This window comes from Grus americana, chromosome 2, assembly GCF_028858705.1.
Source record: "Grus americana isolate bGruAme1 chromosome 2, bGruAme1.mat, whole genome shotgun sequence".
In the NCBI taxonomy this organism is placed as follows: domain Eukaryota; kingdom Metazoa; phylum Chordata; class Aves; order Gruiformes; family Gruidae; genus Grus; species Grus americana.
Window position 1 is genome coordinate 96,574,577 of NC_072853.1, and position 23,851 is coordinate 96,598,427.

At 43.1% G+C, this 23,851-nt stretch overlaps 1 protein-coding gene across 2 annotated transcripts in view; it reads right to left on the minus strand.

The window, feature by feature from the left end:
* The window catches only part of NEDD9 (neural precursor cell expressed, developmentally down-regulated 9), a 104,884-nt gene that overhangs the window by 34,677 nt on the left and 46,356 nt on the right, over nt 1-23,851 (minus strand). The window contains exon 1 of one of the 2 annotated variants that reach the window (XM_054817945.1): nt 4,246-4,338. The exons of the other annotated variant lie outside the window; for it this stretch is intronic. Coding sequence (XP_054673920.1) covers nt 4,246-4,257 — 12 coding nt within the window. The 5' untranslated portion in view covers nt 4,258-4,338. Of the gene's footprint in view, nt 1-4,245; nt 4,339-23,851 lie in introns of those variants that run through there. 2 annotated transcript variants of the gene reach the window in all.

The window sequence follows — 23,851 nt, forward strand, 5'->3', positions numbered from 1 at the left end:
CTGTTTGGATTGACTAATGTTGGGTCGAGGTACCTCAAGGTAAAGTAATAGTTTAATGTGACTGCAACCTCTGGCCAGATCTTAAAAGCACAAGCAAAATCCCCAGATCAGTATCCAATGGCTCTTGTACTATCTAGGGTCAAACTGAATCGGAACTACCAAAAATATAAGGAAGAGTGTTCATGTGGCAGTTCTGCTTCCCCATGATATACTAGGAACTACTGGACAGAGATTAGAGTACTACTTTCTTGATGAAATAGACTTACAGCTACATTACTCATGAGCAGTCGTTAGGATAAAGCCAGTCCTACTACTACATCTCACTGGTGCTGCTGCTGATTTAGGCCTGACCCTGCTAGACTTCTGCCACTCTCTTCCATACGTACACTGAGGAGAGAAAACTCATGAAACTTCCATTGCAAATACACAACGGTAACAGAGATGGCACAAACTTGGACAATTTTCCCCTTTGTTGGTTTGCTCCTCTAGCGTTACCTTTTACAAGGTTTCACGGTTCCTATTTACTTCTAAGTTTGATTGTTACCCTGTGATTGCTGAGATACCAAAAAAAAAAAAAAAGAAAACAAAGACGACTGTGAAGAATAAATGAAACAGAGAGCATTTGGTTAGTGAAGTACAGGCAGTTCTTTTCCCTTTACATGGCCCGACACCCAAAGCCTTTCATTGCCAGGGTTACAAGCAGCTTTTCACAAGCATTTCTGGTTGGGGATATAGTATTTCTTCCTGGTGACACTATTTTGTTTGTCTTGGCGTGCAGGCATTATAATCAAGTCTATATATTACAGGACTGTGCCTCAGCACAAATGGCAGGCATTTCAAACCCTATTTACTTAGGTTTCTTCCTTGCCCAACAAATTATCTAAAAATAGATAATCAAGACCTCATATTTTACATCTACGTCATTCCTTTTGGCTTAAATGAGGTAAGGAATGTAGCTGTTCTTTTCCTCTCCTCTTTCACTAACTGGATGTTTTAGTAAACAGATAAGTCCCTCTTTCTCCTTCCCCTTCTTTTTGTCCTGCTTGTGAACAGCCAACAAGCTACAAAAGCCTTGTTATGATAATGTCTTCTCCCTTTTGCTTCTGTCACACTTCTATTGACTGAGATAAGGATATTGGAATTGCTGGCCAGATATATCCTCTCCCATCCCTGTTCTTCTCTCATCATGGTAACCCACTGGTATTTTCACTCCTACATAGTACGCTTTAGCTGTAAGGGCTTCATCCTTGGTATCACAATCTTGGTTTGTTTTCAGAAAGGGTGGATCCTGCCTTCTGGATTAGAGAATACTGGAATGGCATCTTGTGAGAACTTGATGGGGTGCAGTTTTGTGGTACATAGAGACTTAGCACAAAAGGATGCTGTTGTCATCAAATGAAGAACTGCGGTGGTGCCATAATACAACTGCACCCTACAGGAATTAGTTTCTGAAAGCATCTTTTAGATAAGCAGAATTAAGAAATGCTCACAAACAACATATAAGTATTTGTTGTGCTTAACATTTCCTATCTTTCCATGCCTCAGTTAGAATAACCTTGTGTTCTCCAAGATTTAACTAGTGTGTGAATGGTACAACAGGATCTAACTTGGCATCAAGTTTGTCTTTGCTTCAAACAATCACATCTTCACTGAATTGCACATGGTGTGCAAAAGATAGACAGAAGTGTAGAGACATATATAAGGTAAAATTCTGAACTTGCTGAAATCTACAGGGATTTTCCCAGTGGCTTTCAGAGAATTCAGACTTGAGAGTTATGTTGGAAGAATGTTTAAAGAGTGGGATGGACAATAAAAGAAGCTTAGGTGAAAGAAGAAAGGGAACAAGTTTTCAAAACGCTTATGAGTGAAAAAAGGGTAGACTGAATAGCAGAGAGGATTTCTAGACCAGAAATGACCTTGGGTTTAGTCACATTGAAAGCGAAGCCATGAGTAATGGAGAGATGTACTCAGGGTCTCACATGAGTGAGTTCCTGTTCTATCCAACTGTTACTATTCTACCTAAACTACAATAAGTATCTCATTCATTTCATTAAATGAGGCCTTATCTTATGGACTACCAGAATGAAAGTAAAGAATGACAGGCCCCACTATAATACCAGGAACAGTTAAATAGACCCAACTCTGCATCTGGAAGTTAAGCCACCTCCGAAGTGATGGTATGTCCCCAAGCAGGCCACGAGCATGCTCTGTTCCTCTATTTTCTGTATACAATAAAAACTACAGGACTTTCTATAGAAAAATAAAAGAAGGAAAGAAAATACATAAAACAAGAGACTGCATGACCAGGTATTTTCTTTGTACGTTACTCCAGGGATAAGAAACAGATCTAAGGATGTTTGTCCTAGTTAAACAATGTAAGTAACTACTTCACATTTCCCAGGGAAAGTAAACACCCTAGTCTGACAAGAAGGTTTTTGAGGCCAAAACTCTCAGTAATTTTTTTTTTAAATGGCTTGTTCTTTGTCTAGCTTTCTCTGTCTAGAATTACGTAATTACAAACCAAAATGCTCATTCCAACCAGACAGGGCAAAGGAAACATTACAGAGCCAGGGAAGCCTTCCCCCTGTCGAGCCACCTTACTGGTCCCTATTCTTACAGTGCCCCTGAGCTACACATGAAGCATGATCTCCTTGCAGCAGAGGAAGGACAGATGGTGACAGGAGAAGTCAGGAAGCTGTATAACTATACAGGATCATTATTTTGCCACTGGGATACAAATGTGGCTTAGCCATGGGCAGTTGGAAAGCAGTTCATGAGCTCTGGGACACTGCTCTTTTACCCCCAAGTGCCTGATGTTTTGTGGTAAGAGTCACAGCTTTTCTAAGCAGGTATACAGTCTACCTGAACTGATTTGAGGTGGGGTAGAAAGGGATAGCAGATTAATTTGATCTCAGACTCTAAATCAGTCAGTTGCTTGAGACAGAGTTTAAAAAAAAAAAATCCATATAAAAATTTTCAGTCATGGAGTATCTTTGTCTGTCTATATCTCACACAATTTCTTTTTCCTAGTTATTCTTAACCACCATGAGATGTAGAAACTAGCAGCAGCTTTCAAAACTTAACTCCGAACTTTCCCAAAGTTTGGTTATCAGAGATCCTAAAAACTTGGGCTGAGCTCAGAGATATATGGAAAAGTATGAAAATCTGTGTATATTTACCTAGGTATCAGTCCCACATCTCATTCTGCCCATTTTTATAAGCCTTATACAATGTTACAGCATCAGGGCTCTTTTACGCTACACTGCCTAAATTCAGTAAGAAGATGGACTTCACTTCCAAAGCAAGTTAGTCTCCAAGTAAGTATATAATGTGTGACATTTCCAAATCACCTTTTTATTGATGTTGAAGTTATTTTTGGCAGAGGAAGGAAAGTTTTTCCTTCCCTCCCCCTTTTTTCCAATCACATAAGATTACGGTATGTCTGTACAGTAATCTAATGCCCTGTGGGCAATTCAGTACCTTGCCCAGACGTTTTTAAGTAGAGTAATATTACGATGAAAGCCTCCATATTTGTGTCTTCTGAAAAAAAAAAACCCCAAACCCCTCTGGTAAAAGGTTAAACTAAATCACTTATTTTATTTAACATGGAAAAGGGGTATAGGCTATATATTATTTTAAATATACGGTGGTGGTTGTTTTTTTTCTTGTCGTGACCCACCAAACAGACCACCTTGCAAAACTGCACAGTGATAACGAGCCATTCACGAAGCGCTGGAAAAAGGGTGAATTACATCGCGGGGAGAAGCAGCAGCGATACCTGTCCCAAACCGATGCCGGGCATCACCCTTCCCGAGGTACCGGACTCGCACCGTTAGCCAGCGCCGCCGTACGCGGGAGAGGGGCCGAGCCCCCGGCTGGGCACCCGCAGCGCTCGGGTGGGAGAAGAGCCCCTTCGCCCCCCACCGCCAGCACCCCGGGGGTCTCCTCCAGCTTGCCCCCCTTCGCTGCCCCATTTTTCCCCCGGCTACCTTCCTTGAGGCTCCGTGCCTGGAGCCAGCGCAGAGCAGCAGGCGAGGGGAGGCTTGGCCACCCCCTCGGGCTGTACCCGCTTGCCCTGGGGGGGTGCCGAGGGGAGCCCCCAACCAGCCGCCGCCCGCCTTCTGTCAAGGCTGCGGCCCCTCAGCGAGGGCCGCCCGGCTGCCGCGAGGGAAGCCGCTGACAAGCCCGTGAGACTTTGAACGCCCACCCCGGCCGTCGCCGCCGCTGCCGCTGCCGCCGCCTCACCTTGTACTTCATGGCTGCGGAGCGCTGTGGGGGCTCGCCGCGCCGCTACTCCGCCTCCCGCCGCATCGCCGCCGCCTCTCTGCGCTCCGCCGCCCGCCCCGCCGCCAGGCTACCCCGCTCATTTGCATAGCGCTCCCCCATTGGCCACGCTCAGGGACAAGGTGGACCCTCCTCGGCCCCGCCTCCTGCCCTCTCCTCCGTCGCCGGTCGCCGGTGGCGGGCGCGGGGGCCGTTGGCGCGGGGGCGGTGAGGGGAGCGGTTGGGGTGCGCTGCTCCCCGCCATGCAGCGGGAGAGAGAGCCCCGCACAGAGCCAGGGTGGCAGCCCTGCTTCCTGCGACCCAGCGACCCCGCCCGTGCTGTTTCAAAGCCGCTGGCCTCGAGTTCTCCGAGTGAAACGGACACTGGGAACAAAAGGCCTTCTGTCTGCCGCCTTCTGTCCTGGGGGATTTCTGGGCCTGTCAGGGTTCAGGGCTCCCAGGCTGTCGGTGAAGGCAGCCCTGGGAAGAGTGGCTCTCCAGTGACAAAGTGGCGAAGCACTAAAAATGCTGCTCGCAGCCTGGCCGGGTCTGGGGCCGGGGCCTGCGCTGCTAGCCAGCCCGCGGGGAGCTGTGGTGCTGCGAAACTCCGTCTGTCCATCCATCCCTTCCGTAATCGCCTTTTTCTTGTACAGCTTTTGGAGGTGTTGAGTGCTTCGTGCTGCTCCGTTCCTGTCTGTGCAATCGATTTTTGTTCTTGTATGTCCCCAAAAGATGATCTACTACCTCTCAAATCAAAACTCTCAAGTGTTTGCTTTGCCTGGGAAGGCCTGCTATTTAAACGCTGATTAGATACCAGAGGCCAAGATGGCTTTAATGATCTGGAGATGCCCATTATAAAGAGTGACCGTGGCAAATAAGGATTATATGGAAGAGAGTAATAATTAACTCTGGTATCTTGGGGGCAGGAAAGAAAGGGGAAAAGAAATACGTAGTGATCCTCCATGCTTTTTAAGTCAGACCCCTTAATCAGGCGTGATTAATACAGCACACATAATAGGAATCTTTGTGTATGGGACATAGTCCAGCTTGTTCAGATGAACAGGAAATAAATGTTCTCGTATTTGCCCAAGTTGGATCTCACCCAACGTTTCTAGGTCACAGATGGACTCAAGACTATTTCTAGTGGCCTAAGGAAAACCAGCAAAGAATAATCTTGTACTACCAGATTACAAACATAACTTCATTCCATAGTACAGTGATATCCTTAAATTCTCATGTGACATCCTCTAGAGAGAGATCCTATTGCTAAAATGGCTTCATGGCTTCTAAACAATGTCACACTTTTATCTGCGATCTCCGTTCTCTAGTTCCAGCATAAAATATGCAGTTGTACTATACAAATTTATGCAAAAATACTGTTTTTTCTAAATTGTCTCCTTGACTGTGCATGCCCTAATTGTTTATCGGTATGAGGCCCTGTCGGTATGAAAGATGTCTCAGTTATTAGTTAGAAAAGTGAGCTTCTGCTTTCTGCAGTGCAGCCCACGCTGTTGTGACTGGGCTGCCTATGCAGTGCTATAGCTTCACTGGCTATAACTCCTCGCGGGGGGTTTTTTCTGGGTTTTTCTTTCTGTTTTTGTTGTTGCTGTTTATTCCTCTAATTTTCCAACAAGATACTTGATAATATTTTATATGTGCTGAATTTGGGACAGCGTTGTTTTAAGTGTAAGATCAAAATAAATTTGGATAGTTTCAAGAGAATAAAGCTTGTTTGTATGCTGTGTCCTTGGACACTTTATTTAAGAAAAGAATTCTTCCAGTGATTATGCATAACCAGCTTACTATTAGGGGAGTGCAAATCTCTTTGGAGTGTTTTTTTACTGTAGAGTTTGACCTTTGATTTTCTTTTGCGTGTTTTTGCCCTTTATACTGCAAGGATAAAACTTTTCTCCTGGGAGGAGGAAGAAATTTCTCCTAAGTACAGAGGATGCAGTGGCTAAGGTGTTAGCATGCTATCAGACTAGCATCCAAATTCTGTTCCCTCAATAAATTCTGTATAATCTCTTTATTTGGCACCATTGCCATGAAGATAAATGCATAAAATATTGTAAAACCACATTAATAAGAACTGGATAAGTATCAGAGACAAAAATAAAAGCAGAATCATATTTCTGACTTCACCTATATTTAAATGCAGAGTGCATCTGGTTTCCAGTCATCCCACCAATAGTGATACTTTTCATGTAATTGGTGGGTTTCCTTTTTCGGAATGCTTTACAATCACATTACGAAACCTAAGCAGATTTGAAAAGCTGCGCCTTCTGCTTTTGTTTTAGCTTGCATTGCTTTCAATGTATGTAAAACGTCCCTGACTGATCTTGATATGAGGTAATAGATGTGTTCATGTAAAATTCTAGTTGGGTTATTCCCTTGTATATATTGTTTTCCCTTCTTTGCTCTCCATAACTCATATTAAGAACTTTTAATTAGATGCCACTGGAATGACACTTTGGGCATGAAAAAACAGTCTACCGATGTTGATAGCTATACTTTACAATTCTGAAGAAGCAGATACAAGAATTGGTATTTTACAGGGAGGAAAAAAAAGAGATTGCCACACTACCTCCTCAGTGAAGTCCCACTGCTCATTTTATTCATGCACCCTCCCTCCCCCTCTCTCACCTACTTCATTTACCGTCTTAGGTTTTCTTTGCACTTTGAGGGGGTTTTTAATTTCCCCAAGGGTGAAACACTCCTGCTTAGTGCAACACTTCTAGCAGAGCTAGCAGCATGGCGGAGCTCCCCAATCTATCATGAACATCAGGAATTAGATATACCTTGAAAGAGAGATTTGTAAATACGATCCTCTAACCTTGACACGTTACTAAAAGAAGTCGGGATTGTGGCAAGCACGCATTTGTGGTCAGTGCAAGCACTTTGCTTTTCTTGATGACCTTGTCGACTGCCGTGCCTTTACTATGTAATGTTATATTTCAGGCGTAGTCTAGGAAGGTTTTGAGTTGGTTGCCTTGGATAATCAGCTCAATTATACAATGGAACATGCTGATGAGGAAGCCAAGACTTGGCATTACCAATGTCTGTGTTGTAGAGGCAACTTGAGCTGTATTGCCAGGATTTATAACTGCAGGGTCCTATTGAAGTTCTCAGGAGGGTAATTAATGTAATGTGTCTTTTTGCTTTGCAGCACAGCAATGGCTTGATTCATCGCCTCATATTTTATGCCGCCGCAATTCTAGCAGAGTAGCAAATGGGTTCTGTGACTTCGTCTCGTGCCCGCATCAATGGCTTTTGCTTGTTTCTTTGCTTTTGCCGAGGGCAATTAATACTACTCTCTGCTCATTTGGGCAACCTACTGCTTGTCTCCTACTGTCATACACCATCCTGGTGAGCTTATCGCTTGCTTTATTTCTCACTGCCACCACTGGTCTGTGTCTTCCCGGTGCCCTCCTGACTGCCACTTGGGGTTCTGGGGTATTTGGGGGGTGGCAGCAGGTGCAATGGTAGGGCAGCCAAAGGGACTGCTTGTCAGCCAGGCTCTGTGGCTCACCCGCCACCACCCGCAGCACACAACGTGAAACGGAGCTGTCAGCCGGGCTGGGAAGGGAATACCCGTTGAAGCAAATCAGCCAGCTATCACGCTGTCACAATTGATAGGAGAAGAACACGAGACAGATATCCTGCTCTGAAAGGTTACTCAAACAAAAATCCCTTGTTCCTGTTTCCCCATGGCACAACCTGAGCGAAGAGAGACACAGCAGAGCGTCTCCCTCACAGTTGAGAGAGTCTTTTCAGGAAGGGTCTGTGAGCTCTGTGTTTGGGAAACACTGAGCTGTCTTTTTTCCTTTCCTTTTTTTTTTTTTCTTTTCTTCTTTTTTCCTGCACAAAGCCCTAACTATCCTTTGGATAATGTTGTGCGGCATCTGCATCACTTCTTGCTGTGATGCTTGGCCGGGGGATTGGGATTAAAATTGATTTAGTTATAGTGCCACTGCTCTTTATGAGCAAAGTAGTCGTGGTTATTAGCCTTGGTCCTGCTGCCTCTATAACGCTACCTGGGCTGGTTCAGTGGCTATGCAGTGGATGGAATTTCTTCAGTATAGAATGGTTTTATGCACTCTCAGAGTGGTGGAATGTGCTTGCTTGGACAAATCTGTTAAAAAAGATGAAACGCTGTTGTTTCCTGAAGAGAACCTTAACAAAAATTCGCCACTGATATGGGCAGGCTTCTGTGTCTGTCTGCACAGAAGGGCCCCTTCTCCCACCTCACTAGGAGATAATGAGAAAAAGATTTCATTCTCACCCAAAGAAGGGAATATTTTGCATTTCAGCAAACCAAAACAAAGTCTGTTCTGTTTTTCTTTGACCAGTGATGGAAATCTTTTCAAGCAAGTAGTCTATTCCATTTAACAGTAACAGAAGCCTGTCCTGGCAGACAGAGCGGGGGGGTAGCAATCGCTGTAGTGGTCAGGTTTAAATGCAAGGGTCAAATTGTGAGAATAAAAATTGTTAATAGAAGTATCTTTTTAAATTTGACTGTCCTTTGCCGTTTTACCTAAGATGCCTTTTAATCACAGAGCTAGTTCACTTGCCTTGCTCTAAAATTCTACATTTCCTTTAATATACACGAACTAATCTTACAGGCATCCCACCTCCTTTCACAATAAAGCATAAAAGCTGTTCACATTCTGAAGAAGGGCATTTTATGCAGTGTTTCTTCAGGAATCGCTCAGTTAACTTTGTAAGTCAACCATCAAGGCCCTGTTTAGTGACCTTCCTTCAGATAAAGGGAATAAATGCAGCTCCCTCTGTCCTCTCTGTTTTGCTTCAAATGCCAGCCAGAATGAAACACACTGGTGTCCTCCCACCCAAAAGGTTTTGAAAGTGAATCCAGCCTTTGTTAGCTAGGAGGCAGTTGGAGTTTAGATATTCTAGCACTGGCTATCACTGAGCCGTTGGCCTGATCCAGTGAATAGTACCACTACAATTTTCACTTGTTCTGAGAAGCAGGCGGTCACCTTCTCAAGGGGAAATGGACATGGGAAAGGGAAACAGTGGTATCACTATTAAAAGAGCATGAAGGACCCATCTCACCCTGGAGAAAGGAAAAGAGAGAACATAAAGTCAAAATGAAGTAAATTTATCTCTGGTCTGATACCGAGTACTAACTGCAGATGAGGATGGAAAAGAATAGCTTTTCCAGGTCTGTGCAGCACAGCAGCTCCCCAGCCACCTGGCTGGTGTAGAGCACGTGGGTCAGGGGGACTTGATGTTCTCAGCAATGTTGGAAGGAGTTTGTAGAAGACGGCAGCAATCGTAGCTGAGCTGCCACGCACGCTTTGCAAAGCCAAGGCAAGTAAGAGCTCTGCGAACCTTGATGCGTGCACTAGTGCAGATAACATTGGTGCATTGGGTAGGAGAGATGGCAGAAGCTGGTGACTTCAAGATGGGTGCAGGGCTGTGGCAGACTGAGTCCCCAGTACTTGCCTGCCCATGAACCGGTGGTGTTGGGAGGACAAGAAGAATGTAAGGTATGTGGGGAAGACTGGAGAGGGAAAAGAATGTCAGGATGGAGCACGCACTGGCCTATTCCTTCCAGAGATATGTCAAAGGCTTATTCATTTCCCAAACAAACAAACCAGTCTAACAGTCGTGCTCACAGAATACACTCCTTTATTTTCCTCTCTGGCACTGAATATTTTTAATACATGGGTTAAAAAACACAGGCTTGCTTCCAGACGTGTGGCGTGCATGCCATTCAACATACTGATGCCAAAAGAGGGGGGGTTTTTTGTTGCTTTTCTTAAGAAAAGCTGAGAAATAGCACAACTATGGAGACTGCAAAAGGCTTCTGTTCTCTCTGGTTCAGAATTGTGCAGATGAAATATGATAAATGTAATACAGGGAGGTTGCTCAAGAGGAAATGTATGTTTAGACATCACAGCTCATTTAAGATGAAAGGAATCCAGAATTGGAACCGGAACGAGAAACTTAGGCACAAAGCTTAGGCACATTAGCTTTTCATGCAGTCATAAGAAGTCATAGTCCTGGCACCCACAAGCTCAGATCTTTACCTGAACTTTCTACTTGAACTTTCCCCAGTTTGGGTGAAACTCTGGAGCTGAGATTTTATCCACATGGATCATGTTATATTATTCCACCAGGTATCAAAATTGTTAAAATAGGAGTGAATTGAGTAAGGGTTTTTTTTTCTTTTTGTTTTTGGGTTAAGTTTTGGGGGTTTTTTTGGTGGAGGCCAGCCAGCCCACAACAGCATTATGATCCCAGTTTGGAAAGACCCAAGGCTCTTCTAAATGCATGCATCAGGCTTACTAGGTTTGTGGGAATGAAGTCCTGACTCAAATAGCACATAACCTGCCCACAAAGGAGTCCTTCACGAAAGCAGGAGTGTGGACAATTAAGTAGGAAACGGTGGTCTGGAGTAAAAACGTTCACTTTCCTGTGATACCCTGTTTGATACCTGGGAAGGTGAGGTTTTGTAGAGTAGCATCACTAAGTCTTTTTCTCAGCAGGTGCAGTCTCTTTTGCCTCCACACGTGCACACACAGAGCAATATGCAGCACTTCCTATCCCTGGAAGCTTTGTCTTGAATGTGGTAGCGCATGGCTCTGCTCTTTCCAGTCTCTGGTGCCCTGCCCCTGCCTGCTCTTCCTACCCGCCTCTCCTTCCCCACCTCCTGCCTTCCCAGTCCTGCCGTCGACAGTGTGGAGAGCCCCACTTCCAAACACACGTGCCAGCACTTTCCTCTGAATTTGTATGGAAGGAGATTGTACGGAAATGTGTGGCTACAAAATGGCACATGAAGAGGGGTGTGCGCTGAAGTCCTTACACATCTATTAGATTTAAAATACAAAATCCTTGAAATCCCATAAATCCTCTGTGCAGAGCATTTCTGCATCTTAGCCCCATCTCAGGCAGCCAGGACCAAGGAAACCCTTGTCTAAATACTCTCTCTTTCCCCCCTGATTTGCAAAATGCACACTAACTTGGCAAAAACTCAAAACTGACCCCAAAATACAATCTCTCCTGACTGTAAATTGTCCGTCAGTTTTACACATCATCCAAGGAATCATCCTGTGACTTGACTAGCCAACTGTGTCCATTTTGCTTGCAAAGCCTGTTATTTTTGTTTTCTCTGGTTTTAGGAACCTTTTGTGGCATATCTCCCACGCTTCTTTTAGCAAAGGTAATCTGCTGTTGTTATATCCTCATGTTTTCCCTCTCCCCATCTCTCACCAGCAACTCTTTCATAGCACTGAAAGCATTTCTCTCTGCTAGGGCCAGCAGCTCAGTGGTTGTCCACTAGCCAGCAACCAGTTCTTTCCAGTGGGAGGAGGGGAGGAAAAAAATGAAAATTTAATAAAATGGAAATTAGGGATTTTAAAAAAAATCAAAGGGGAAACTCCTGTTTTGCCTTTACCACCAAACTTCCCATGAAGTCTCAGCCTGGAGGTGTTTTGAGACTTGAGGAATTTCAGGGAAATTTGCTTCTTTTGGAGGTGTTTGGAGGGAGGATATCCGATAGGAGAGTGGTCATCTTTTCTCTCTTTCACCTCAAGCAGATCTGTGGAGGTCAGTCGATATCCATAACGACAGAGAACAGCACGTGAAATGTCTCACACTGTCTGACTTTCTTTTCTTTGGGTGTTGATGTTTAAGCTCTCATCTTGTACTCAGTGTAAATTTGCATCTCCACAAAACTGCCAAAAATGGTTATCTTTGCTGCCATCTAAATCTGTTTATGGTCTACTCTCCCAAAATAATTCTTTAAAGGAAAATGACTGATTTCCAAACCCCTCCTCCTCTTCTGTTATTTTTAACAAGCAATTCAGTCCGATGTTGTTTGAAGAGATCATTGCATTACTGCATGTTGCAGGACTCTCAGGAAACAATACTAGAAGAGAAGGAACGTGGGAACTCTGTTCCCTCTCTTTTCCATCGCTATCATTTGCAAACTCTGAATGCTTCCAGCATTGGGGTAGCCAAAGATGAGGTGAAAAGGACAGAGCATGTTCCCATTGGCAAAGCTTCCCTCGACTTCACTGGGACCAGGATTTGGCCCACACCACGTAGCATCCCGAGCCTTGGCTTTGACATAATTGGCTCCTCATAGTAGACTGTCTCTGCTGAGGGAGGCAGTGCCTGCAGATAACTCAGGTCTCATGAGTATCCACCACAGTTATTCTTCTACTTGCTTGAATCTGGATACGTACAGTTGCACAGCTGATAGAAGCACCGATCTTGGGATCACATGAAAGGAAGGCTGCACACAACTCTTTGCTAGTCTCTCCTTCAACAGCTACATTCTCTTCTCTGTCTGCCCTTTCCCTCACATCCCAATTGACTCACAGTGTTTGCTCATGAAGTCTGATGAGGGCTTGAGTCATAAGGGTTGACACAAGGATTTGATTCCTCACCTCCTCAGAGTTCAGCCCTGTCTGGGAGCTGTAAATATCTGTCTCCACGTGTACTCATGGCTTTTGAGGAGGAGCTTAGCTCATTTATTGTGCCATAAGGTCCTGGAGAATGTACAACTGGAAGCTGTTGCTAAAAATCCCTGGGAGTGTCAGGGTACTGGAGAGGCTCTCCTTTAAAGTTTTGAGATAGAGTGTGTTGGCTCTGGCTCACTAGAGAGTAAGTAGGCACTGTAAGAGGACCTCAGTCATGCTTTCCAAAGTAAGGCACTATAGCATGCTGCAGTGACTGCAGCTGTGGTGGGATAGGTCCGCAGTAGCTAATCAGGAAGTTGTTGCTTCCAGTGAAAGACCATGGTATGGATGAGCATTTGCCCCAAAAGACAACCATGAAGGCCATACGTATGCAATCCCCTCTCCCCAGAACCTAAGCAGTGGTCTGACATGACTGTCTAGTGGTGTAAACACTGGCTCAGAAACACGAAAGTCAAAGATGTGCTGGGAGAGCAGGTTTCAGGTATACCTGAGTAGCTAGGGTCCAAAGGTTTGGACTTAAGCTGGTGGAATAGGCTCCTTAGACTGGTCTTACAGTTTGATCTTCCTTATTTCTCAGAGATAGATCTTCTGGAGCAGAGATCAAAAGTGAGAAAGCATAAGAAATGAAAGGTCCCAAATGTTGACTCCTGACCTAAGTACACGGGTGAAAGAAAAGTCTGTCGGACCAAGTTGCGTTTGTAGGAGTTGTAACCACCATGGGGAGGAGAGGGAGACATTTCTTTGAATTTGTGGGAAAAGGGAAAGAGGGCAAGAAAAGGAAGATGGATAGAGAAATAGACTATTATTAATCAAAATAACAAGAGAGAAACAGTCAGGGGCATTAGGGATACAAAGCACCCCACACCTTATGTGGATCAGTACAGATTATAGCCTCTTCTGTCTTTTGAGAAATCTGTTCCCCTCCTTCCTTTGATATTTAAAACATTCTGCACTTGATAAATAAAAAAAAATATGGTTCTTAAAGACTGAACCACATTCTGGTAGCAGCCAAGATAACTTTATGAAGACAAACAAACTTGTGTTAAATTAAAATACATATATATCACGCTAGAAAGTTATGTAAGATTCTATTTTAAAATCATCTGGTCCTAATTTACTAAATTTACTGCCTCAGAGCTAATGCCAAACTGCTACATTTGATTTATAGAAATACTTTAGCACATTTTTCCATCAGGCTATTGTAGAGTATATTTACTGCCCTTTTATTATTGTTAAAAATGCAGACTTCTTTAAAGGGAAGGAACATTTTTGAAGACCTTATTGATAGTTTCTCACAGGATGCCAGGAGACATGCAAATAGTAAACAATGCTGCAAGCTTAGGAACATTCCACTCGATTTTCAACTCCTTCACCATCATTTTTTTTTTTCTTTGTTCAATTACAAAGTGATCCATCTGGTAAATGGATGTTTGAAAATGTCCAGTTTGTGCCAAACCACTTTTCTTAAGCACAGACTACATATTTTTCAGGCAAATATTTAAACAGCAGCCGCACTGTGATGCATTGCTAACCATTAAAAAAACACACACAAAACCCAGACAGCGGGCAGAGGGGAGTTGGGGTGGAAGAAAGCTTAACAAATATTCCATTAAAAATCTATCTACAAATATCATGCTAAACAACCCTCCTTCTTCCCCCTTCTCTCCCTGACAAGGGTTTCCAAATGGGAAATGACTGCTAGGGAGTAGAACCTATGCCCTGTGTTCAGCAGGGTGATTAAACCTGTGCTTAACTTTATGCACGTGCTCAAGTCCTTCCTTACTGATGTGTGTGCTTCACTGAAAGGGGTCCTTGATAAATCTTCGTCCACTTGTGCAACAAAACTGTGTTCCAGAAGAGTTACGTTTTTCAAGATCTTGAGAAGTTGTCGTAGCTTTTTTCTCCTGCGTCCATCTCCCGTGGAACTTATCCACAAAGTTTGTGCCATATGCAATGAGTTCTCAAATTTATGGCTATTGGATGGAGCTCTGTTTCAGGCCTTTCCCTAATTTTGATTCATCTCTGTGTACTGACCTTCTGAACCAAAAAGTGCCAAAATACCACAGTCAGAGGGATTTTTTTCTGGTATTTCCAGCTTGAGCAGAAGTAGGTGGTATTAGACATCCCCTCTTCTTCTGTAGTAAACTCATACTGATTCAGATCTAATCTAGCAGTCATACCAATACCTCTTCTCCAAAAGTCCCTATGCAGTTACCTGAAACTTGTATTGCCTACTTTCATTTTGGTACCTCTCTTTCCTCATCCATCTCTACAACTGCTGTCTGCTGAGTCTTAGATTCAATTCAGTCTCCTGAAGTCACACAACCAACTAATCAACTTCAAGTACTTTAACTTCAGCCCTGTTTTGACTCCATGAAATTCCTCCCATTTTAAAGCCCAAATGTCTGAGTAGTTTTGAAGCTCAGGGGATTGATTTTTTTGCCTTGATGCAGCAAGACATCAGACTCTTAATGCCAGCTTCAGAAAAAGCCATCAATGCTTTTAAAGTGTCTGGTCTCAGCAGCAGTACTTCCAGTTGAGTTGGGTTTGCACCACTGAAGAAGCTGTTACTTCAGTAAAAGACTGAGAGGGTGCAGTACCAGTCCTAGCAAAGCTGACTCAAGTGTGGCTGTGACTCCATGGTATCATCTGTTTAGTCTCAAGATAGAGAAGACTTAGTTATCCTAGCCTTACAGTGCCAAGGCAAAATTGATGTCTATTTTGTATCTGTGAACGCCTTGCCACTGTGTCTGCTTGTACCTTCCCAAGATTTTAGGGCATTTCAGTTTTGTGAAACAGGTTACTAGGCTCCTGTGGCTTTTGTAGTTGTTGGAGCAGGACTGTCAGAGAAGGGAAATTGTGTTTGTTGCCCACCATAAAAGGCTCCCAGCTGAAAAAATGTCCCTGCAGCTCATCAAGTACAAATCCACTGCATCTTCTCAAATGCTTCTGTGATACAGATGCATGAGAGCCACTCATGAAGAAATGGACTGACATGAAAGGCAAGGAGCATAAAAAGGTCGCAGCTGGGAAAAGAAATGATTCTGCACTAGTTTTTGCAGGCTGGCATTTGTGTTTGCAGGTCAAAGTCAGTGTAAAGTTGTAAATGCTCTTCTGTGTGCTGCTCTGGAAAGGAGATAACGGCACAAGCAAGCAAAGCGCTAAAGTCTAAATTTAATTTGACACACCATGAAAATGAGACAATTGTGTGCTAGCTGGTTGAGGTCCAGAGATGTCACCTCCCATTACTATCATTTGTTGAGTGGTTGCCAACATTTGTCCGTTTTCACAGCCCCATCGATGTTGTAGAAGACTATTTCTGGGACTCCTCGGCAGCCTGAGGAAGAGTGGAGCTTTGTTTTTCAGGCACTAATCCCCTTAAACCACTTCCTCTTCCCATTGGAGTGAGGTTTTCTTAATGCCTTTCTGTGTGTTTTGTTTTGTTTTGTGTTAATGACCAGTGCTCTTGGGGCTGTTTCCAGGTCTCCCTGAAAGGTCAGGTCTGCTTTTCTCTTTGCTTGCCATTCATATGGTGAGTAGCAAGTGCTCCTCCTGCCCCCTTCCCTCAGGCTTTGAGGCTGCTGGGTTTGCTAACCTCAATTCCCTTCTTTGAGGTTGACAGTGGTTATTTTGTTATTTCACTCTTTAGAAAAATAAAAGCGTTCCTTAAAAACTTGTGAATTTATATCCCTTTTTGCTATTTATCACTACTTCACCCTAATATCTGGGTAAATAAAAAAGTGCATCTGCATCTTTCAGCCTTTTCTTTGCACAGAGATACAATGACAGACACCTGATGCAGAGAGGAATTTTCCCACCTGCAGCTCTGGACAGCTTTCAGCTCTGCTTTAATGTTGGTCTTTGTTCTTTTCTCTCACAGGGATTGTTCTGCATTTCAGAAAACAAAAACAAGCACGCATGTGACATGTTGATATAGTCACGGTTCTAGACTTCAGATGTATTGTGTGTAAGCAGGTGTCCCCAGATAATCTAAAATATATCAGGCATGCCATTTTTATTGATATAGATAACCACTTAATTAAACTAGCCATACATCCTAAAGACTGCCTCTGTCTTTGATTCGTTGAAGGTTTTGGTGGTGTTGAGAACCTGCAAGCTATACTGAAGCTGCTCAGTTTTATGTGTGATTACTGCCTCTTGGGAACAGTCCAACTGATAAAGCTTGTGTTGATGTAGATGACGGTTGCATTTGTATGCACAGAGTAGTAATTCTTACTCACTACATAATTTGTATGAAGTCACCTATAATTCTGAATGCTCACCATGAATAATGTAGTCACATACAGAAAAATCTGTCGGGGTATGAGAAGATTTAACTTAAGTGAGTCCAGCCTTCAAAGCAGCAACTACCTCCTCTCTAATCAAGGACCTGTCTTTTTATAACAGTATTAATTTCCAAAGTTCAGAGCGAGATAGCTAATATGAGCTGGATGAATTTTGCTCCTTCTCCCTCCTTTACTTTTTTATTAACAATTTGTGCTATTTCTCAGGTTGGCTCATCCAAAACACAGCACTATAGCAGCTTCTAGGAAGAAAATTACCTTTATCCCAGCCAAACCCAGGACACTTTTCAAAATAATTTGGGACTTTTTTGCTCACATCATGGCTCCATTTCATTAGAAAAATAATCTCTTGATTTTTTTTCCTGCTATTTATGACTCTATGATCCATTCCCCTTCAGGGTTTCAAAAGTGAATTGACTGCAGAGAATGCCACTTTTGGACGAGATGAGATTAGAAAACAAGTGCTGAGATGTTAATATGAACCCATCTCTGGACCACAACCGCAACTGACATGAGAAAAGGAGCACTGGAGAAGAAGCTGGTTTGTTTAGCTGTGTTCTTTAGCAGAGGAAAATAAGGGAAGGATTACGTACACTATTATCTCTCAATGGTTTATTGACCACACTGTGGTTGAATTTTGGTTAAAAGAACATCTTCCAGTGTTTAAATGTATATTGACCTAGAACTGTATATCGCAGAGTTGTAATACGCCTGTTTGATCACGTAATCCCTCGCATTTGAGAACATTTATAGCATCCTCTGCTACAGGTTTTTCCCTAGTGTATGTAGTAGGTCAACAATCTCTGAACTGCTGGCTGTTCTTTGAGATAGAGTAGTAGTATCATAAGTATTTCGCAGGAGGGAAGACTGAGGCACTTGGTGATTTGCTGACGACCGCACAAGAAGTACAAAACGGCTGAGGTACAGGCAGCCATGAGCTGAATGGCGGGGAGAATTGGCTACTCGGCTGTGACAACATTGCTTAATAGGGGCGCACAGACATTGCTCGATGGGGCTGCTATATCTTCACTGAATCTCCCCCACTATATCCTTGTCTGTGTTGTAATGCTACAAATAGCACCTAGCTGGATTTCCCTTGCTCTTGGGCCTGTGTCATCCTTCTCCTCAAAAATCAAAGTGGTTTGGAGATTTGGTTCACTTAGGCATGTGAATGTTTGAGGGCTAGACTTTGAAAAGTAAACGTGGGTCCGTCAGGGATGGGACTGAGTTGCCTGAGCATGGAGTCTATGGACAGGTCTAGACATATAGCTGCAACTCCAGGAAGGCAGCGATATCCAATAGGTCCCATTGCATTATACCCACCCTCGCATGGATGGTTGGGTGCCTGAGCCTTTTGATTCCAACCCCTGAATGTTTGTTGGGATCATGGCCAAGATATCCAAACATCCTGGCTCAGCAAAGCTGAACTGGATTTTGAGACCTGCATCTCTCCTGTCCACAAATGCCTTTCTTCTGGCAGAAACCAGACATGCAGAGGAGAAAACACATAAAATAATACTAATCACATCTTCAAAATATGTTTGAGCTGTTTCCAGGTAAAAATTTGGTCCAGGAATCCTGGGAGCAGGAGAGATTTGTTAGAGTAATAGTAGTAGAAAAATCTGGGCCGGTTTCCGGTCCCTAAGGGTCAGCCAAGTGAAAATTCATCCATTATGAAATCGTCACAGCCTGCTTGCTTAGGTGGCCATGACCTCTGCCACTTTTATCCTGTAAATACAAAGTGGCCTCTTCCCTGGTCCAGCAAGCAACGGAAAATGATTCATTGCAGTCAAGCATCTCAGTGCTCAAAGTAGCCAGTAAGTTTTTCCCAGGACTTCTGAAAAGCCTGTTCATTTGATGGCACGCACACAGAAGGCAAAGATACGGTAGAGAGAAACTGCTGTTTTCAGTCACATTCTGTTTCTACAAATTTGTGCCGTACTTAAAAACAAAAGACCCCCTAAATCCATCATTGATTCAGCAACCTCTGCATCAGCATCCTCCTCTCTGCACCAGCAATCTAACTACCTTGCTAGCTGCAGAAACAAAATGTGTCGCGCTCTTAGAGTGAAATAACACCTCAACACTGGGCATTTCTGGATCATATGCTTATAGTTGTAAAGGATGTGGGTTTTCTGTTATGTAGGTTGCAACAGAGCTGCACCAAACTGGACGCTCAGCTTGCTGTGTAGTACCAGCTGTGTCAAATGCTTCACCATTGTTATTCACAAAAGGATGAAACCCACTGCTTTAGTCTCCTGAACTGCAGCTAGCTCGCTGGGAAGGCTAGACTCAGGTTTAACTTGCACGCTGGGCACAGTAGGACGGTAGGACAATAACTAGAAGGACAGAGGGACAAACAGAGACATGCAGTGCAATGATTGTCACCCCAGTGCTTAGTAAAACCAGCCCTTTCTCACTCTTTGCTTTGGCTTCTGCTCATGTTGAAGGTGCCACCACAATAAATCTTGACTCTCTCATCCTCCATGGCAGGTACCTAAGTGGAATTTGCCTCCTGGCTTGACTCCATACCCACAAAGTCGCAGTATACAAGAAATCCTTATATACTGCCTTTTTGCTTGCTAACATCTGCAAAGTCCTGGTCAGTGCTTAGGAGGTCTAGTCTGAGCCCTCTGGCTTTGGAGTCTGCCAAGGGCCTCACGGTGCTCGCAGGAGCTGCTTTCTGCAACCAATTCTCATTTGGTTACCAGAGGCCTAGCAGACTTTCCAGGACTATGGAAGAAACGTAGGTGGGGACATCTGCCCCTTAAACCGAATGATGGGGAAAAGCAGATGCAATGGTTCTTCTGAAGGTCCTTCCAAGAGGGCTACACATTTCTAGGAACACAGGGCTTGCTGGGCAGAGACTAGCTATGTCGCTGAAGAAGCTTTATTCAGTCACTGAATCCAATCCTGCTAAATGTCTTGACACAGAAGATTATCCTTCCTTTTGGCCAGCAGCAGTCATGGTTTGTCATCAGTGCATTTATATCTTCAGGGAGGGATACGCTCTTTTCTGCTGGGAACTCATCAGCCTGTGGGTCTTTATGCATAAGGACCAAGGGTTTTTGTCCTCCTTCCTGACAGATTTGCTAATAAGTTGAGAAGAAAAAGGGCTTACCACATTAATGACATTCCTCCACTCACTGGCAAGCAGTGGACACCTCTTGTGCTAGGCGTTGAGGATAGCCCTGATGTGTCTGGATGTGTACAGCTGTGCAGTTAAAACATCCACCCACATCCTAGGAGCATTTGCCATACTCACTGCTGTTGGCCAGAGGGTCAATGCCTGCTAATACTCCTTGGTCAATCTGCAGCTGCACCACATTTGACAGAACGGGAACTGCTGGACATACTCAACATGGAGTTCTTTACTGCTAGCACTGAAATCATGTCTCCATCTTTCTTCTTCTTTAAAGAAAAAAAAAAAAGCTTTATAATCTAAAATCCCTCAAAATCATAGTTCTAAACTGCTACCAAAAAGAAGTTTTAAGGAAATATTTGGACAACCAATTAGTAAACTGATCTTTAAGGACAACCTCTTGAAATTATTGCATAATTCCGGGTCTCCAACCCCATAATGAAAAAAGTGACCCTTCCCTAAAACCACAACCTGGCTACAAATCATTATTTCATTTCAAGGAAAAGTTGATATTAAAATAACTATACCAATTATATGCATTACATTTTAATAATCTTCCAGACCATCACATTTATGCTGAAGTGGCTTCTCATTTTCTCAAAGAAAATGTTTGGAACATCATCATAGATAGGTTGGGTTCTTTTCCCCATAAATCTGGTTTGAGTGTGAAACATGGGCTTCACAACGATTTGCTTTCGGTCTTGTTTTCATCTGGGTTTTTAATGGGATAAACAACTATGTCAAAGTGGCTTCTGACCTAAACAGCTCATCGTTCTCCTGGTAGGGCTGGAGACCACATGCGATGACTTAAGAGACAGTAATTGCTGGTGGATCTTGGGTATCTTTTTACCCTTCTAACAGAAGGTAATATTTTTCATCGAGATGTTACTGCCAAATTTCAGCCCATACTGAAAAAAATAAAGTGGAGTCAAGATTGACGTCGTAGTGTGGGGACTGCAAAAGCAAAGGGCTAGCGCAGGGCATGTTTGCATTAACCCGGAGGAGCTAGATATGTTCTCCAGCTCTTTTTATTTATTCAAACATAGCCTCAGGTCTGCCAAACTGTTCGTAACATTCAGCAATGGAAAGTTTCTAAAATCTTGCATAAGTTGAATTTTCACAGTGCATCTTCCAAAACTACCCATGGCAGTATGCGATATTTATATCTAAGCTAATATGTACAGCCCCGTTCTGCAACTGTGCAGCTTCTTCCTGGAACAGTGAAAGAGCTTCAGGGGGGCTCCCACTCATGGGTAGATCTTGTGGTTAATGTGCCAGGCCCCCAGTTCAACAGCGAGGCACTTTGATGTGCTAGCACGCAAGCATCTCTTCTCTCTCAAATATATTTCTCTAAGTTCTAAGAATACCAAGCACAGACAAAAACGTCCCTGACCTTTCCACCAAGCCAGCGGGTTTGTTCCATTTTTGCACTCTAGTAAGCGCTTCTAACGGTTTGAAGCCCACCCGATTCTACATACATTTAGCAATGTTCTGTTCTGCTAATTGCGTAATTTATTTCATGTGGAGCAAAGGCTGCCTGGGGAACTGGCTGCTCTTCCCCTTGAGCGGCACTCTCAGGAGCTGCTCCCAGGTCACTCTTGTCTCTGGATATTTTCTGAACGCTTACATTTCAAATTGTTCCTACCAGTCGTGCATGCAAATATCTAAGTGGTGATGCACACAGCAGCTCTTATAGAAGTCTTACATAGGCCAGATTATTAAAACTCTCTCTAGGGGGTATTCTACTTTATTTGTGAAGTATCATAACTCATTTCAGTGATGCTACTCATCAATTGAGGTGTTTTCAGTCAGAATAACAAAATACTGGATTCTGTACCTTCTAAAAAAGGATTCCTGCTTTCGGTAACCTACTTTCTATTTGATAACTAATGTTAAAATGGCTGCATGTGGGCAAATTTTGTAAAGATAGTAATTTTACAGTTTACCCTGTTTACAACTAATACGGTAAAACATCGCCCTGCTTTTTACATCCAATAAATGTACCTTAACACAGTCAGTAAGTAATGACCGCATGCTTCATTCAAAAGACTGGTATTTCCTTTCTTTACTCATGTTGGGTAATAACAATGCATCTTACATTGTCTGTCTTTTGCAAGTCCAGCTGAGAAGTAAATACTCTGGTTGAGACAGAGTATCCAAGCACCTGTGTTGATTAACATGGTATGTAATTTTGCAGCAAGCACCTCAAAGAAAAAGGATGTGAAATCAATTTGACACATTTATTTCCCATTTTATGCCATATTACATTAATTATTGAAAGGTTGAGTTGGAGATGCCAACTTAAAAGGTATCCTGCTGAGTAAGGAAAAGAAATGGCTAAAAATTCTTGGTTTTTTTTTTTTTTTTTAACAATAACCCTTAAAACTTGATTTATCTGAAATGTAAATAAAACCCCACTTGGTGTCAAGTGCAGACTGAAGGGTGAGCATAAAAATTTGAGGCTTGTCATTTGCCTTAGTGCAAATCATCCTTCTTCCACTGATTTGAATAAATCGACACACATCTTCACTAACCAAGGATCTGGCCTTTAGAAATGTCTGTGCGAAATGGGCTCTACGTTCACAGTATCGATGCCTGACTATTCTGTTCATTTGACCTGCATTAAGGTCCAGTGTCTTTCTACTAGATTGCAATAGATACCAGACCTCTAGTGTACCCTGCTTTCACCTTTCGATTGCCTCTACTTAGAGATTCAAGAAAAAACCCCTTCTCTTTCTTTTCCCTTCTATGTCCATTTAGATCTTTGGCTTCTGCAGTTGTTGGTCCTCTGCAAAAGGACAAAAATCAGATGGAGTTTACACAGCTGTTTCTGGTCAGAAGCCGTCCCTAGTCCCTGATGGGATGGGCTTCTGGGTGGCTACTGAGAAAAAAAAATAACCCCCCCTTGCCCCCTTTCTGAAAGTTGCACCCATGAATCGTTCCATCTTTCTAGTTCAGCATTTAAAAAACAGTAAATGGATGTGGAGAGATTTAATTGATCCTCTTCTGGGTGACAGAAGAAAGGAAGATCTGGAAAAGTCAAGATGGTCACCATTTTCCCTCTGTAGGTTTTCTTTAAAGCTAAGGATTTATTTGCTGCAAGTCATTGTTCCCTACCTTCTCATGCTTCTTCAAAAAGTGTTTTAGAATTGCAATTCACCAAGCAAAAAAATGAGTATTAAGGAACTTGGGAATTTCCCCTGGCCTCTGCAGGTGTTTTTAGAATGGTAAGCCTTCATTTCGCCTGGAATAGGAACCACTCATATCCAACCACTACCTAGTTTTGGGAATATATCTATATTGTGTTGTTCCTCTCTGCAGATTTATAAATGGATGCTACTTTAGGACACAAAACTGGTTTATCTTGTATATCTTAAGATACATATCTGTGAGCTAAATTAATCTTATACAAATTACCTATTTCCTACTGCACTATTGAAGGAAGCCTTTAAGACAATGGAGAAAAATATTTCCTCTCTTCCTTCTGCTCCATGCCATATCTATGAATATTGTATTTCCTACTAATGTTGTCCCTTTATATTGAAAAAGCAGGCAGAAAGGATGGGAAATAGCATTCGCATAGCTCCTTACGAGAGCCTAGCTAGCGACTGCAACGTCTCAGATTTTTGATATACGAAATCAACTGAACATAGTGTCCTGAGGCTAGTGATACAATGGCAAATAAGTTCTGT